At 31.7% G+C, this 18,514-nt stretch overlaps 1 protein-coding gene across 1 annotated transcript; it reads left to right on the forward strand.

Annotated features, from left to right (window-relative positions):
• Positions 1-9,232: 9,232 nt before the first annotated feature.
• Positions 9,233-11,504, forward strand: LOC131636056 (uncharacterized). Its single transcript, XM_058906699.1, has 3 exons — positions 9,233-9,794; positions 9,926-10,171; positions 11,380-11,504. Exons 1-3 carry the CDS (start codon positions 9,233-9,235, stop codon positions 11,502-11,504), a joined length of 933 nt encoding a protein of 310 aa, XP_058762682.1.
• The last annotated feature ends 7,010 nt before the right edge of the window (positions 11,505-18,514 follow it).

Here is an 18,514-nt window from a genome sequence, read left to right on the forward strand (position 1 = left end):
ATAATCAATTTAGTCTTTATATTATTATTTTTCTTAGTTTAATCTCTAAATATGAAAACCAACTAAAATTCTTTTAAAACTTTTTGTATTCCATTATTTAGCCTCTAAAATATAACTAAACGAAAATAGTTGATTGCAATTGGATTTTAACACAATATAATTGATTTTAATAGTTAAAAGACTGTGATAGTTTTACTTTTGGGGCCAATTTGATTTTTTATTAAAATTTTTAAAATAAAATAGTCTAACGTAGTTTCCATTTTTTTTATACAAAAATAAGAACAAACAATATTATTTTGGTGCTTAAATTTGCCTTTACAAAGTCTTTCACTTTTTTATTTTTCATTTTTAGCATGTAATAAATAAATAATCAACTTTTTTTTAATAAGCAGATATAAGCAAATATTTATTTTATAATTCAACTGATTAAGCAAATATAAAATCAACTGATTAAGTTTTCTTCATTTTCTCTAAAAGGGGCTTCCACATTGTTTCCTTCCTTGGATTGAAACCAATAGGCATCCCTAAAAAGTAAAAATTGCTATCTTCCAATTTACACGATAGGAAGTAGGATGCCGCCTCCAAAAAACTAGAATTGCAGTTAATACCTATTAACTTACTTTTGTGGTAATGAATGCCAAGACCCGAAACAAGTTCAAAAGCCCGAAGAACCGCTCTTATCGCCCAAACATGTTTCCAATTACCATTCCCCGCGATAAGGGTGTCATCCGCAAATTGTAGAATATCTACCTTGCAAGACTCTCTAATGACAAAAGGTTGGATTCTCCCAATTCAATCGATTTTTTAACAAGACCCGTAAGACATTCCGCCACTAACACAAAAAGGAAAGGAGAAAGAGGATCTCCTTGCCTTAAACCTCTAGTGACCTTGAATTCTTTGGTAGGGCTACCGTTAACCAAAACCGACATATTACTAGAAAACACCAATAACTCCATCCACCGCCTCCACTTAACACCAAACCCCATCTGAGTCAAAATGTAACGTAAGAAGTTCCAACTAACCTTATCATAAGCTTTTTCAAAATCCACTTTGAATAGAATGCAATTGCTCCCTTCCTTTCTAGCAAAATCCACTACCTCGTTCGCTACTAAAACCCCATCCAACAATTGCCTACCGGGGACAAAAGCACTTTGGTTAGAAGAAACTATGGAATTAAGAACACCTCTAAGCCTTTCCGCCAAAAGCTTTTCCGCCACCTTGTATAAACACCCCACCAAACATATGGGATTGTATGACTTTGGAATTAAAGTCAAGAAAGACGACGTAATCGCCTTAGAGATAAAAGAACCGCCAAAGAAATAATTAAAGAAAGTAATGAAATCCTTTTTAATGATATGCCAACACTTCTTGAAAAAAAGGAAAGAGTACCCATCCGGCCCCGGACTCTTCATGCCACCACACTCCCATACCGCCGCTTTAATTTCTTCCTCTAGAAAAGGTTTTTCAAGACTCTCCGCTTCCTCCCTACTAATCGTCTCAAAAGGAATTCCATCCAACAACGGTCTATTCTACTCCGATTCAATGAATTTGTTACCGAAATGATTATAAACCGCTTCCCTCACCTCTTCAACCGATTCCACCACATGACCCGATGTTAGAATAGGTCCAATATGATTCCGCCTTCTTCTATCCCCCATAACTTTATGGAAAAACCGCTATTCGAATCCCCATCTTTCATCCACTTCAATTTAGACTTTTGTAAAAACATATTCTCTTTTATCCTCAAATTCCTCCACATTCTACCAGACGCTTCCTTTCTAAGAGCAATATTCGCATCGAAAAAAGAAAGATCGGATAAGTGATCTAACCTTGAATCGGCGATATTGATCTCTCGGACACCTTCCTCTATTTCCATGTCTATCTTCCCGAACACTTCCTTATCCCACTTCTTAAGTTTCTCTTTTAAAAGACGAAGTTTCTCTTTTAAAATAAAATCTCCTCTTCCAACCATATTGATAGATGACAAAGTAGCGCATGTTCATAATATCTGATGGAGTAGTTGACTTTTTGCTTCAAAACTCAATTTCGTTAGAGGTTTTTTATTGCAAAGCTGAAATGCGTATTCTACTTTTGAAAAATATTTAATTTTCTTTGATTTATGGCTTCTCTTATTGTGTTTTTCTTGGTCTCTTTAGTTATATGTTATTATCATAACTACAAATGCCTTAGTTAGGGAAATAACTTGTATATTGATTCTAACATGTATGTATGTATGACTAGAATGAATTAACTTTTAGTTCATACTAGATTGTTAGTTGAAGAAAACTTTAATTCTAAAGTTATGAAAAACGATTCTTGATGAATCTTGAATCACATGTTGGATTAGATTGAATTAGAATTTTCGAAAATGACCTTATATGTTATAGGTTGGTGACATAATTGGTAGTAGATTTTCTTTACTTGTTTTAATTTCCTTTTCTTATCTTTTGTTTAAGATTTTTTCTTTACCGACCTCCCTATGGGGTCACCCCCAGCGAAAACCCCAATTTACCCCTGCTTCGGAAATGAACTTCCGAAGTTTTTTTTTTTTAATTATCTCAGATTTCGGAAGTTCAACTCCGAAAACACAAAATGGGGGGTGTTTTCGGAGATGCACTTCAGAAAACACCTTTTTTCAGATTTTCGGGGGTTTCGAAAATGAACTTCCGAATTATGCAGAAACTGTGTTTTTTTTTATGTTTTTGGAAACAGCCTCGTATTTTTAATTAAAGGAAGACGACAAATAAAATAAGCGATATATAAACAAAAAATACTAATTTACTAATATGATAAGAATAGTAATATATACAAACCGATCCGATCTAAATCCAAATAATGATAGTGTACGAAAGATACAATCCGAAAAAAAATAAATAAACCCGACCACTATTGGGTATGCCTAACCCTCTCTCCCTGGGACCTCCTCTGACGCCTGTATGCCGCCGCACGGCCCGCATCAGTGACGATTATCTCCATCACGGCGACTGCCTCTGGACCGCCCTGATGAACGACACCTCGATCCATTTATGACTGCCTCGGTTTAAACAGATTAAAAATCTTCCGGGCGTGATTCACCATTTTCAACGGCTCTCTCTCCTGTTTCAAAACAACAAATAAAAAAGTATGTTAAATAGACCGGTTAAATAGACCGGTTAATAAAATATTGAATAAACGTCTAAATTATAAACGGTTAAATAATGTAGTCGGGCAAATTATAAAAAATACCTCTCCCTCCCAGATACCCCGAGCGACGTGATCGTGGTAGGTAAGCAGCACTGAAGTGTCACTAGGCCCTCCCGCGAAGCCCTCCTCCTGCTCATCCTCCTCCCCGAGTGGAGGGTCAACATCCGGTACCTCCACTGCCTCGTGGTATGGCACTGCCACCCTATCCTCCTCCTCTCGCTGGCGGGAAGAAGATACCCGAGCCAGACGACTCCTCGATCCAGATGTAGAGGTACCCTCGTCCATCCCCACGGGAATTCGCACACCTCGTCCCCGGCCATGCCCCCGTCTCTGTGTCGACGCCAGCTGCGTCGCCGCCCGCTCGCGTCTAACCGACGCAGTCTGGGTCTCTCTACCCTGTCTGATGTGTGCTAGGTTGTCTGACATGTTCCTGAAAACAATTGAAATCGATTAATATGCGAGACAACATAAAGAACTGAAAAAATTGCACTTCTGATACAATTCGGAAGTTCATTTCCGAAACTGGGAATGAAGGTGTTTTCAGAAATGAACTTCCGAAACACCCATGCGCAGAAGTTTTCTGCAACTTCCATGACAGACCCCAAAATCGAACTTCAAACCTATGTTTACACATTCTAAACATCTTAAATATCAGTACAAACCTAACCTAATACTTTTTTTGCTATTTGTAAACACCCTAATCTAAATTTTAATCACAGATTCTAAAATCAAAATGCTTACCGATCGAATAGATTGGAGGGCTTTTGAATGTAGTAGAGCAACTAGATGTGGAATATAATGTAGCCTTGGAAGTGGTTTGCAGAAAAATCTCTTTGGGGTTGAGTTTGAAGTTGATTTAGGGTAAATGAATTGGGGGAGGGGGCTGTTTTGCTTAATCTGCAAAACGCGCAGTATTTGGGAAATGAACTTCCGAAATGCTGTTTTCGAAAATGAACTTTCGAAATAAGACAATTTTTTCAAAAAAAAAAAGGCGTTTTCGGAGATGCAGTATTTGGGAAATGAACTTCCGAAATGCTGTTTTCGAAAATGAACTTTCGAAATAAGACAATTTTTTCAAAAAAAAAAAGGCGCTTTCGGAGATGCATCTCCGAAAACGCCTTTTTCTTGCATTTCGGAAATGCATTTCCGAAGTCAGGGATAGTTTGGATTTTTCACCAGAGGTGACCTAGATGGTTGGGAGGTCTATAAAGAAATTTTCTTTGTTTAATGAATTTTCTCTAAATGTTGAAGTTGTTTACATAAGGATTGGCTTTCTTTTTCTTCGGTTTATACTTCTCTTGAAATCGACATGGTGTTTGGTTCACATAATGTTGATAATCAAGATCTTTGAGGAACTATCATTGATTATAGGTTTTGTGAATTAATCATCTAAATTGAGATTTAACAAATTTTGATGATATTATGTATTATTTCAGAAAAAAGAACCGTGATTGAAATATATTGTTTTGGGATAGAAGACAAAAAAGGAAGTAGATATATTAAAAAATATCTTGAATTAGATGCATCATGTACATTCTTACGATTTTTTTTTTTGTAAAGGAATGTGTCTTATATAATAAAAATCAGCTTCGGTTGTGGTTGAAAGTTTGCACTATGCTTTATCGGAGTAGTTTTCAACTATTAATGATAAAAAGCATCAAAATATCACTTGATTTCAAACTCGGTTATGTTTAAAAGTTTTCTTGATAATCAAACATATTGCATCATTGGGACAGAATAGTATGTTAAAAAATTACGAATGACATTTACAAAAAGAAGGAAACTCAACTATTAATTAATCAGTAAGTAAGGAGAGAATCTCACCAATGAATCATGAAAATTTAGAATTAGATTCATATAGTAAAAGACTAACCAACTAATATATTTGAAGCATTATTAAGGTTAAAATAATTTGATGATACAAGCAAACTCTAGCAAAGCTAAGTAGATATGAATGAGGCGTTACATAACTACCTTGCACTTATAGATCCTCCTGAATGTCTACATGTTCAACAGAACTAAGATAGCTTTCGGGTAATATCTGAACAGGAATGCCTATAAAAGAAAAAGTACAAAGATTTGGAGTAGATAGTTTGATGTTGCCCTGATAAGAATATGATTGTATTGTTAAGTTGAGAAGGGTGCTACTTGATATGCAAATATTTTGTTCACCTTGAATTCCAAAATGAGAAATCTCCAAAGTAGTCAACTTTGGAAATGCCGAAAAAGGATCTGCTCCGCCTAAAAATGTGACATACCTTAGATGCAGACTGGTTAATGCTTGAAAACACGTAGGATTGGGAAATAATATTTTGTGAAACTCTTGATAGGTGTGGCGAGATAAAAAGCATGATGGAAAGACTTGAATATTACACTGCACATGGATTTCTAATTGTTGAACATTATGCGCAACAACATAATTTAAAATCCTTTCAAATAGACGACGCTTCATGGAAATGGGAGAGTGAAGATTAAGAGCGTATAGTGAGGCTGAGGCATCGCGTAGTAACAAAATCTGATTTACAAATTTTGTAAAAGCTTTGCGACGAGTAAAGTGTGAAGAGCTTAATGAAAGAGTTGGAAGAGGCTTCCAGAGATTTCTCCATATTGTGGATAGAATGCAACTATGAACGACTTCTTTGGCGTTTAGAAATGAGAGTATGTGGAGAAGAAGACAAACTGGTAAACTATTTAACCTATCTTCATTTGTATTGTTTTGAGAAGAGTGAGAAGATGCTTTGGGATTTTTTTCCGTTGATCTTTTAAAAGACACTTCTAATGAAGACAAATGAAATATATTGTTGACAAAATGCTATAAAAAACTCTATTCTTCTACGTTTATAAGGTGCTTCGGAGGTGTCAAAAAGATATTCTACAAGAATTTATATATCACTCTCTATGTTTATTTTTCATGCTTCTTTGCGAATTAGGGTTTAGAATTTTAAAATAAAAATTCCTTAAATTAGAAAATTATTTATAATAATAAATATATGTAATTAATTTTTAAAAGTAGTATATTTAATTTACACTTAAAAGGGTAGGAAATTAATATTTTTTTATTTTATTCTATAATTATTTTTCTGAGGGTTTTAGAATTTTCAAATTAAAATTCCTTAAATTAGAAAATGTTTTATTAATAATAAATATATGTAAGTAATTTTTAAAGTAGTATACTAATTATGGATTCATAAAAGAAAGTAGGTAATTAATATGCTTTTTTGTTTAGTCTCTTATTATTTTTCTTATTTTGGTTTTGGAATTAGAAAAAAAACTATATTAGAAATCTATAACAATATATCTATAACAATATATAAAGGGGATACACCTTTTTGGTGGTTCTAAAATATTGCCCCCTAACTGCTGCGGAGAACTGCTATACGGTTTCTAAAACTGTAAATTTCTCCTTCCTATTTAACACAATCAAAAGGTTCTTATATTACTCCCATCAGAAGCAAATGAAAGAGAGCACTGTTGAGTGTTAACTGCCAAAGTTTCTTCCATCTGTTAAAAAAAATTAAGGAAGAGAGTATATATGTACATCTTGTGGGCCAACCGTTAAACACATGGATGTACTGACATATATTCTGCAATAGTTAAAGGAGAAACCGTTTTCATTTTGGAACAATTATTTTGCGGGCCACCGGCTTTCATACTACATTGACAATTTAAAGGAAAAACGAGTGGATGTTTTCATAGTGGCATTTTTATTCAACCATGCACATATGAACGAAATCTTCTTCTTTGTTGGTTCTACAATTGCTCTCTCAAGCATTCTTTCAAGCATTCTTTCATTTGAAGAAAGAGAGTAAACTCAAATACCACAATTTTCATTTATCTTTATTTTTTGTTTCTTTTGTGTTATTTACTGTACTAATTTTTTACATGATCTCTTAATCTATAACAAACATATATATATATATATATATATATATATATATATATATATATATATATATATATATATATATATATATATATATATATATATATATATATGTGTGTGTGTGATAGTTAGTGATAATAGACTGATTTTGTTATTTTTCAAATTAATTGCAGTTTTTAGAAATTGTGTATTAATTTTGTTACAAAAGTACTATTAATTGTTGCTCCATTGTCAATTTTTGTTTTTTTATAGTATCTCTATTTCTTAATGATATTTATTTGTATTTGGTCAATATAAACACACAACAAAATGTGAAAGAAGTAGAGGGAGGGAGAGAGAGTACATGATGGTAATTAGTTGAAGAATTTAATTGGAATATATTGACAGTGTAAAGAAATTTTACAGCATTGGTGAATCACAATCGTTAATTTGTTGAAAGTGTTTGACTTTTATTTTAATTTTAAAAAAAAAATATAATTATGTGATTGTGATGCATTGATAGTGTAAAAAGTTTACACTGACAGTGCATAACAATTAAACTCTTGGTTGAATATAAAGTTATTTTACATCGCCTGTGCATATGATTTTTTCTTTTAATTATATTAGTTTTGTTTCACATTTACTAGATACTAAATCCAAATCCATATCACAAATTTTATTACATAAATGATTGAAAATTAAACAAAAAATATACTATATATCTATCTCACAGGTGCATGCGTTAACAATTAAATTTAAACCATATATTTCATATAATTGTGTGTTATAGCTCTATTTTTAATAATGCAATTTACAATAAAACCCTCATAAAAAATATACGAGTAATTATTTTTCTCAACGGGCACGGGAGTGCCCGTTTAGACGCTAGTTATTTTATAAAAAATAAATATTCGTAATTATTGTAAAGAGCTACTATATTTAATTAACCCTTCATTAAGAAAAAGTAGTTAACTAATATATTATTAATTTTCTTTTGACAAGATTTTTAATTTTTATGTTTTTTATATAAACAAAATATTAAATTAAATAATTTTATTAAATTTATTATTATCATAAAGTTGAGAGAATAAATATATAGCAGGTTTAACTTCTATGTAGGTTCTGACAATTGGCCAATGAACTATGGTTTAGGAGTTTTACAATAAACATATCTTAAATTAAAATATATCTTACGAATAATAAATATATGTAATTATTCTTAACAAGTGGTATATTTAATTAATGCTGGATTAATATAATGTAGTAAATTAATGTTTTTTGTTCATGCTATTATAATATTTCTTTTAAGGTTTAGGTATTTTAAAATAAAAATTCCTAAAATAAAAAAATACTTCATTAATAATAAACTGATGAAATGATTTTAAAAAAAGTAGTATGTTTAACTAACGTCTCAATATTTATATATGAAGGTAATTAAAAATTTGTTTTGTTTATTCTATTATTACTTTTCTTATTTGGGTTTAGGAATATTAAAATACAAATTACTTAATTTAGAAAATATTTTATTAATAATAAATATATGTAACTATTGCTAAAAATTTATATAAATAATTAACTCTTCATAAAGAAAAAGTAGGTAATTATTCTATTGTTTATTTTTATTTAATCAAAATCTTTACTTTTATTAAATTACTGATATAAATAATTATTTATGAAATTTATTATTATCACAAAGTGGAGAGCAGAAATATTTTATAGCAGATTTAATTTTTATGTAGGTTCTTACTATTGACAAAAACAACCAGATATTGGAATGGTCTTAAAGGGGAGTTGACATATGTTTCATGCAAGAGGCTAAGATGAGTGGTTTGAACCGTAGTGTAGTTAGAGAGTTGTGGGATGATGATATGGTGGAATGGTCTTACTTAGATGCGGTTGGGGCGTCGGGAGGCATATTAACTATGTGGAAGAATGATCTTTTTAATCTGGTCTATAGTTTTAGAGGAGAAGGTTTTCTTGGTCTTTCCGTGGAAAAGGAAGGAAAATTGATCTACTTCATTAATGTCTACGCCTCGTGTGATAACAATTGTAGATTGAAGTTATGGAAGAGGTGGTGGAGTTTAAGAAGAGTAGTGCTAAGGGAGCTCGGTGCATTGGAAGGGACTTCAATTCCATTCTTCGTTGGAGGAAAGGGTAGGTAAATCCGTTAGGAGTTATATAAAGGAGATGTCGGAGGCAACAATAGGAGGCAAATTCACTTGGTTTAATAGTAATGATAAAGCTATGAGTCGGATTGATAGATTCCTTCTATCAGAAGAATTTATAGAAGATTGGAAGGTGGAAGGACAAATTATTGGAGAAAGGGGCATTTCCGATCATGCTTCGATTTGGTTGAAAGTTAATAGAAAGAATTGGGGACCTAAACCTTTTGAATTCAACAACTCTTGGTTCAATCATGAAGATTTCTCCTCTTTTGTGAAGAAGAAGTTGGCAACCATAAGTAAAAAGGGGAGAGGTGATTTTTGCTTGGTAGAGAAGTTGAAAGTTCTTAAGGAGCGGATATCTTCGTGGAACAAAGAGGTTTATGGTTGGATCGACCTTAACATTGAGAAAGTCGGGGAGGAGATGCAACTTTTAGATAACTTGTTTGTTCATTTTGCGGGTAATGTTCCGGAGGAGGTGGTTTTGAAGATATCTAAGGCGATGGCGAATTTTTGGGATAATCTTAACAAAAAGGAAAGTATTCTCCGGCTTAAATCTAGACAACTTTGGTTATCTGAAGGAGATGGTAATACCCACTTTTTTCATAATTATTTGAGGGAGAGAATGAGGTTAAACTCTTTGTGTTCTATAGGCTCAAATAGGGCAGATTGGAAGAAGTTAGAGATGTTAAAGACTTCATTTGTGCTCATTTCAAAGATTTCTTTAAGGAGGAAGTTGGTTGTAGGCCGGAGCCTAATGGAATTAGTCTGAATTCTTTACTGCCGAATGAATCAATGGAGATGGAGAGGCCGTTTTCGAAGGAAGAAGTTAAGGAGGCTATTTGGTCGTGTGACGGGAACAAAAATTCGGGCCCAGACGGTTTCACTCTTGAGTTCTTCAAGAGATTTTGGTCTTTTCTAAAAGGGGATTTAATGGCTCTTTGTAATGATTTCCATTCTAAAGGTACTCTTGTGAAAGCTATAACTTCCTCTTTTCTAACTTTGATTTCTAAGAGCAAAAATCGTCAAGATTTGTATGAATATCGTCCAATTTGCTTGGTGGGGAGTATTTACAAAATTTGTATGAATATTTTTTTAAAATTTTTTGTATCCTTCTTACAATATTTACATGCTTGCATTATATGTCAATTTATTTCGATTTTTTTTTAAAAAAACTTATAGTTTGATTAAATTCATGATTAATTGTTGTCCTTTATTGCTTAGGTTCTCTCCTTAGTTCATGATGTATTGAAGTTTGAGTTCCCTTCCTTATGTAACTTGAAGATACTGGAAGTAGAAATAAGACCAGCTTCATATGGATTATCCCATAGATTAATAGATTAATAGATGCCATATTAGTAATTGACTTTTTTCTTCAAAACTTTCCTTCACCAAATGTTCGGTTCACTAAATTCATTACAAAGGTAAAATGTGGATTAAACTAAGGAAAGAAAGATTTTTTGCTTTAATTTTGTTTCATTTGTTTCTGTTTCACTTTGTCTCTATAATTATAATTTATTATCATATGTAGAGGAACAAATTAAACTCGAATACTAACATGTTTTATGATTTAATTTCTAGCTTCTAGATTGTACTTGGATGCTAACATGTTTTATGATTTAACTTCTACCTTATAGAAAATGTTTCTATGTCAAATTCTCATGTGTTTTTCCTTGTTTCAATTAATGATAGGTTCCAGAGTTATGGAATAGTCTCGTTAATTTCTTACTTTCCATTTTATTTTAATTGGTATGTTTATGCAGACATTTGACAAAACACTGACACATCGATATTAATAAGAATTTAAAAGAAGACATAAACTTAATATGAATAATTTAAAAAAAAAAAGAAGAAGACAAACTTAATATAATCACATGTGACATCGTGTCTGTTGTCAAGCATTGACACTTATCAAACGTCGCTCATACATTCGTTTTTGTTCATAAGCATAAGCTTTAAACATATATTCTTTAGGTGTTATGTGAGAGGGGCCCTAGATGGAATATTGGGATTCGATTCCCCCTACCCATAAGAATTGACGTTTTGTTCTTTATTTAGTGAGTTTTTTTAGTTCATGTAAAATCCAATAATACAAGTTTGCAAGCGCATCAGTAGTAATATGTTTTGTGAAATTATTATCTAATTTAGACCTGATGATTTTATGTATTTCAGAAATATTGGTGAATTACTTAACATTATTTGGACAAAAACACAAGAAGGAGAACTGGTTGAAGTTAAAGTTGGACATTTTTTGTGGCAAGATGAACAATGAACAAATTGAAGCAAGAGGAATCTGAGGTGCATACATTGAAGCAAGAGTAACATTTTTGCTTAGAGAAATCTTTTCACTAGTTAGATAGTATTTCTAAAATTTATTTTTCCTTGTTTAACTAAATTATTGTTCATACATTTTATTTTTCTACTTTCACATAATTTGCATAATTATATATCTTTGGTTGTCATGTGTTTAATCATTCTGTGTATGTCTCTATCACCAATTAATTGACCGATCACTTGTCATCTATTCACCACGACACTCGATAAAAGAAACCGATCAATCCTACTTTTTGACTTACCATCCCCACTATATTAAGAGAATTTTTTTTCCTTTACAAGGAACGTCCACCAAATCGCTCTTGATAATAAATTCCGAAAATAACTCCGCGTCTTTCTTATTAACTAAAACCCCCTACCTCTCCTCTCTCCACAATTGTTGATAGCGTTGAAATCACCACCCAAGATCCATTCACCATCTACGAAAATCTTCTTCAACTCAATTAACTCTTCCCACATAGATCTCTTCTTATAAATATTGTACGAAGAATAAACATTTACCACATAATAAAGATTATCCTTCCATTTCACTTTGATTCCCAATAAGCCATCGCCTTTAACACTATTCAACACCGACATACTATCATTCTTCCACAAGGTAATCAAACCACCCGATCTTCCTACCGAATTCGAGAAAGAGAAACCGATATTCATAGATTTCCAAAAACTATTAGCAATAATCTCATTCATACTACTCACCTTCGTTTCTTGAATAAGAAAGATATCCTCTTTACCTGTAGTAATGATGGAACTAATTCTCCTTCTTTTGAATGCGTTCACTTCCCCTCTAATGTTTAATGATCTGATAATCATTGATAAACATTATGTAACACCTTCCTTCCTTCCTCTTCGGTTTCGCTCCCTTTTTCCAAGTCTACAATCCTACTCACTAACTTGTTCTGCCCCTCCACGTCAACAACACCCAAAGCAACAATGGTCGCCCATAATTTATCTCCCACGTCTCGGTTCACAAATTCCCATTGCCTCCCATTGTTTCTTTGAATATCAGATTCTTCCATGTGATCCCCATAGTATTCCTTCGACCTCCCAATAAGAAAGCTTCCACCCTCCGCCATTTTGATCAAACGGTTAACAATTTTTTTCGAAATCATAGTCTTTTTTTCATCGATTTTTTTATGATAATATAGATCTTTTTGTTGCTTTTTAGGTCTTTTTCATCCTAATCATAAATCTATCAACTTTACTGATAGGTTTTCCTCCCTCGTACATCAAAACATAGTAGAATATTTTCTTGAGTAAAATGTCAACCCATTTATAATTTTTCTTTTTTTTTTTTTTAACTTTAACCTACGTTTATATAAATTAAAAAGATAGAGATACGAATATTTTTTACTTTCAAACAACTAAAATTTCATTAAAAAAATAAAAATTAATTTTTCTAAATAAAATAATTTTAATTTTTGTTATATAAACTTTTTTATTCTTAAAAAAAATAATTTAAGTTAAACATTACAACACCTAGACAAAGTTTTTCTTATTAATATTTTTTTTACAGTAAGTTTTTCTTATTTTTATAAAATATTAATGCTAATTGTTGTTCCTTCATTCCCTGAAAACTCGTTCCTTCATTCCCTGAAAACTCGTTCCATGACAAGAAACTGTTGTCCAACTCGCTATCGCCCACAAGAAACCCTAGCTTCTCTCTCAACCAAAGTTAATTACTTAATTCGTTCATTATGGCCATCAATATAAGAACAGTGAAAGCTTGAATTCTAAAATATCAATTGCACAATTGGATATTCAATATAATGATGCTTCAATCGCTGGATACATTTGCAGAGGCTTTAGTTCAATTATGCTGTAAATTGATTCTAAGATTATAACTGGTCCATAATACATTTGCAGAAGCTTGAGTCGTTGGATGTGATTGTTGATGTGAAAAACACCTATGTTGCTTTAGATGAGTTTTGAGAACCCAATTCAATGGTATATTTTCAACCTGGTTATCCTCTTAGATATGATATATAACATGTTCATTTCTTTGAATGTTTCTGTTACTATTCTTAAAATGGCCCTACAGCTATTTAAAATGCATCACTGTATATTTGAGAAATGCATCACTGTATATTACATGAAAGGGATGAATAAGAATTAATTTATTTTGAATATTATAATCCTCACTTTGTGTTTATATTTAATTATATTAAAATAAATTAGAAGAATTTTGAGTTGATCTTACATATGACTCATATTAACAACAATATGGATAATTTATTGATAATGCTTGTTATGTAACAACTAAATAATTTATGGTTAATTTATTGCAATGCTTGTTATTGTTGAGCATTAGGAATATGTTTAGTATTGATTTCCTTTTTTATCTACTTTGTTATCAAAAACTAACCCTGCCATGTTACTATAGAATATTTATATTGTTTGTTTATGCAAGTATCCTTCACTATTAATATATATGATCATTTCTTTGTTCCTATCTTAATAAGAGGATTCCAAAGTGACAATTTCTCCTATGGAAAAAACTTGAGGACCATTGAAAAAGAGTTGAAAAAGAGAGTGGAGGAGAGACTATAAAAATATGTAGAAGAAACAAGTATCAACTTGTTATTTAAAGACATTCAAGTGATCAAAAAGTATGTCACATCTCTCTCTAAATTTTATCCTTTGACTTTATTTCTTGGTGTTATCCATTTAAATCAAGTATGCAATGTCATTATATGAGATATAATCTTTATATTTAATTCAAAGTGTTTAAATTTCTTATTTTTTTAATCAATCACAATTTAATATTATTTTTCTAGACATTTGTAAAACAATAATGTAAGTACTTATACCATTTTAAATTTTACAAATAATTTTTTTTTCTGGCATAGGATCTTATTAGATTACCTCAACTCAACATAGGATAACCATTGGATAGAGAGATTAACAATTCGACAAAAAGAATGGATTGACTAAGCTAATAAAAAGCCATTTGCTGCCGTGTTTTTATTATGAGCACCTGTTATAAAATTTTATTCTAAAAAAAGAAGTTGCGGTAAATATTACTATTATCATAAAAGAGTTGAAGTAAGAGTTGTATCTAGAATAAATAACTAAGGAGGGAGAGGATATCTCTGTCTTACATCAAGATAAATAGTTGAATATGTGAATGACATACTAGCCATTAAGGTTGAGAACTACCAGTGCTTATCAAATTTAGGAATTTGGTATAGAAAAATTCCCACCACACCAAATGAAATCGTGTAAAGTATTTCTTTGATATGACATGGATCATTTACAATTTCTACACTGCTAATTAAACAATTACTTCTTTTAATTGCCTTGCTAAGTAAATTAAACATTAAAAGATCAATTTACATATGACTCATATTAACAACAATAACTTTTTAATTATATATTATTTTATTAAGTAACTATATTGATGCTTATAGAAGCATTTAAAGTTGATTCAATGGCAGCACCTGAACGACTAACATATTTAAAATTTTTAAGAACCTTAACTTAAAGCCTCCAAGATGTTCCATGACAACACTAATTTAATTCTTTTCATTTCTTATCTTAATAAGAACTAGAATTACACTTTACACTAATGTTGTCGAGGAATATTTAGTGGCTCTAAAGTGAAGGTTTTTTTTTAAATATACTAATCGTTTTGATGTTGCCATTAGATAGACTCTGTATGCTTCCGTAAGTAAAATGTGAGTATGGTTAAGTAATAAAATAAATTTTAATTGAAAATGTAAAGATATGTTAATATGTGTTTTATGTGATTGATGTTTTATGTTTAATTTATTTATAATGACAATTAAAACATGCAATTATTTACATAGAAGGTGAGGGAATGTCAATAAATCATGTCATATTACATGGTTAAATTTGGAATGGTTGAAATATTTCTCTCACATATTCTTAAAATTGATAAGCTATGGTGGTTCTCAATTTTATTTGTTATTATGTCCTTCATGTACCCAACTATTGGTTTTGGTATTATACATGGAAATCCTTTATCTCTTTATTTGTTTAACCTGTGTGATGAATTCTATCTAGTTTTATATCTAAAAGTTTTAGTAAGGGTTGTATCCAAGATTCTAATCAAGCCTTTCTATTGGCAAAAGTATATGGATATACGACTTCATCCAAAAAAATTGGGATGTGGTAGGTGAAGGTGATGCTGAGGCTAAAGAAGACGAGGAAGAAAGTGGAGATGAATAGGAAGAAGAATGCGAGAAAATGGTGGAAAAGAAGAGGATGATGACTAAACTGCTGTCATAACTTGACCACCGTTAATGTGAATCTTTATTTACTTTAGTTTCATTGTTTCGTTGTTTAATATTAGTAGTTTTTCAATAATTTATGTGTGCTTTAAATATTTTACTAATAATGCCATGGACAAGAGGAATTTAGAGATGTTGATCATTTTGTATTTAGTACATGAGCATGTCTAAGTTTTCAAACATCAAAGTATCTGTTGGGACGTCATTATTGTTGAATGGATTTTTATTTTTTCTATGAATGTCTGTTGATTATGAACAAGTACAACATGTATTGATTAAAGTTGCGGGAAATTTGCCAAGCGAGCTATGTTGTGCGCTAAGAGAATTTTTCTGCTAGAAACTCACATACTGAGAATTTCTTAGCTTAGCAAGGATGTCCGCAAAACGAACCTTATTTTTTATGTCTTTAGGACATGTTATGATTCTCAACAGGGGATGGAATGCAAAAGAGATTAAAATTGAGCCTACACTTCAAAACACCTGTGAATATTTTAAAAGTTTTGAATGATTTGTATGAATACTTGTTTAAAAAATTGAAATGATTTGTGTATGTTTGTTCAAGTTGTTAGTCGAAGAATGGCATAAATGATTGGAAAAGCAAGTCCAAATGAATCACAAGATTAGGTTATTGACAATCAAGAATGATGGAATGATAAAAGATTTAATCTTTTGAATCCCTTATTCATGATTAATATTGTGATTATCTTTAAATTAACAGAATAATCATGAATTAGTTTCTTGTTTAAAGTTTGACTTTATTACTTGTGCTGAGATATTACTTTAATATACTTTTGCTTTTTCAAAAAAAAATACTTTTTTAGCGAAAACGTAAGTGAGATGAATGCACAACTCGTATTTTACATATATAAATGAGAGTAGATATAATTTCTAACCATGATAATCTTTCATATTTCTTACTATTAGTTAATGTATAATGATTTCATGGATATGAACAATGCATTATTTTCTTATTTAGGCAATGTTAGTTGCATATTTTAAATTTAGCGGGAAACTTCTATTGCTCTTATTCATCTTCACTTGGGCAATCTCAGCCCTTTTATTTTTGTTGTCTAATATTTTGCATACACCTCCTTCAAAGTGAAGCGTATAGCCTCTCTCCATCATTTGACCAATGCTTAGAAGATTTTCTTTAAGGCTGGGAACTAGTAAGACATCATGGATGAGTCGCGTACCTTTATATGTCTCCACCATGACAGTACCTTTGCCTTTTGATTCAACCACACTACCATTTCCCAGTCGGACTTTCACTTTGACAGACTCGTCAATGCTTTTGAAAATAGTCTCATCCTTGGCCATGTGATTGCTACATCCACTATCCAAGTACCAACTTCCTCCTTTTTCATTCATTGAGTCTTGAGTGGCATAGAACATACATTGTTCTTGATCATGCTCCTCTGCGATATTAGCTTGATGCCTATCTTTGTTGCGACAATTTTTCTCTATGTGCCCGAACCTCTTGCAATGGTTGCATTGTGGCATATTACGGTAACAACAATTTTTCTCTGCGTGGCCTGGTCTTTTGCATATATTGCATGGAGGATTTTTATCTGGCTTGTTCTTAAAGAAATTTCTAGAAGCTTCTCTTCTTCTGGAAGTTTCTCCATAACTCTTTTTTCCTTCATCTTCTTTGCTTTGGGGCCGAAATTTGAGCTTTGATTGGAAGGCATTTTCAAGCGTATCTTCTTTATGCCTATTCAGTCTTTGCTCATATGCTTCAAGAGAGCCCATCAGTTCTGTCACTGATAGAGTGGACAAATCTTTGGTTTCCTCAATCGTTGTCACAATTGGGTCAAACTTTGGGGGCATAGTAATTAGAATCTTCTCAACAATTTTTTTGTCAAGAATATCATCCCCAAAAGCTCTCATTTGATTAACTATTTCTTTGACTTTAGAATAGTAATCTTTAACTGTCTCAAAATCCTTCATCTTCAATAGTTCAAAATCTCTTCTTCGAGATTGAAGTTTAACAGCACGTACCTTATCACTTCCTTGAAACTCCTCCTTCAATGTGTTCCACGCATCTTTGGCAGTCTTAGCTCCCATAATTCTTGGAAAAATTGCATCAGTCACGGCTTGTTGCAAGGTAAACAACGCCTTTGAATTTTTCTGTTTATTTTTCTTCAACTCCTTTTCTTGAGTTGCATTAAGAGTTGAAGTATCCGCGGGAACAGTGAAGCCTTCTTCTACTATGTCCCATAAATCTTGAGATGAAAAATATGTTTCCATTTTAACACGCCAGAAATCATAATTTTCACCATTGAAAATAGGGACAGAAATAGATGATGATTGAGTGGTGTTATCCATAGCTTAGAAATTGTTTTTGAAGTGGGTTAATATCACAAATTAAGGAAATTTTTGAAGTAGTTGGGAGGAATTTGGAATGTTAGGTAGGTAATATAACTACGCCCAATGTATGACCGAACGTAGCTCTGATGCCACTGTTAGTAGTTGATTAGTTGATAGTTGATAAAAGATAGTTTTAGAGAGTTGTTTAGAAAGAAGGCTATGTCATTGATTTCTTGGATGATGAATTACAAGATAGCAAGTGCCTATTTATAGGCTCAAATCACCAACCTCTCAATGGTGGTGAATGTTTCTCCACTATATTAGTTCTTTCTAGATTTTTCATGATAGTTTAGTATCATGATAGTTCTAGGTTCTTCTATTATTTTTATATACTTATAGTTCTAGATTGATCT

Source organism: Vicia villosa, unplaced genomic scaffold (genome assembly GCF_029867415.1).
Source record: "Vicia villosa cultivar HV-30 ecotype Madison, WI unplaced genomic scaffold, Vvil1.0 ctg.001623F_1_1, whole genome shotgun sequence".
Classification (NCBI taxonomy): domain Eukaryota; kingdom Viridiplantae; phylum Streptophyta; class Magnoliopsida; order Fabales; family Fabaceae; genus Vicia; species Vicia villosa.

Bases quoted from the DNA above. Each gene is read 5' to 3' on its own strand.
- LOC131636056 (XM_058906699.1), top strand. From the start codon at position 9,233: ATGTCGGAGGCAACAATAGGAGGCAAATTCACTTGGTTTAATAGTAAT. The intron at 9,795-9,925 runs GTAATACCCACT...CTCATTTCAAAG, and splicing joins TTGGTTATCTGAAGGAGATG to ATTTCTTTAAGGAGGAAGTT. The intron at 10,172-11,379 runs GTACTCTTGTGA...TATGTATTTCAG, and splicing joins TAATGATTTCCATTCTAAAG to AAATATTGGTGAATTACTTA.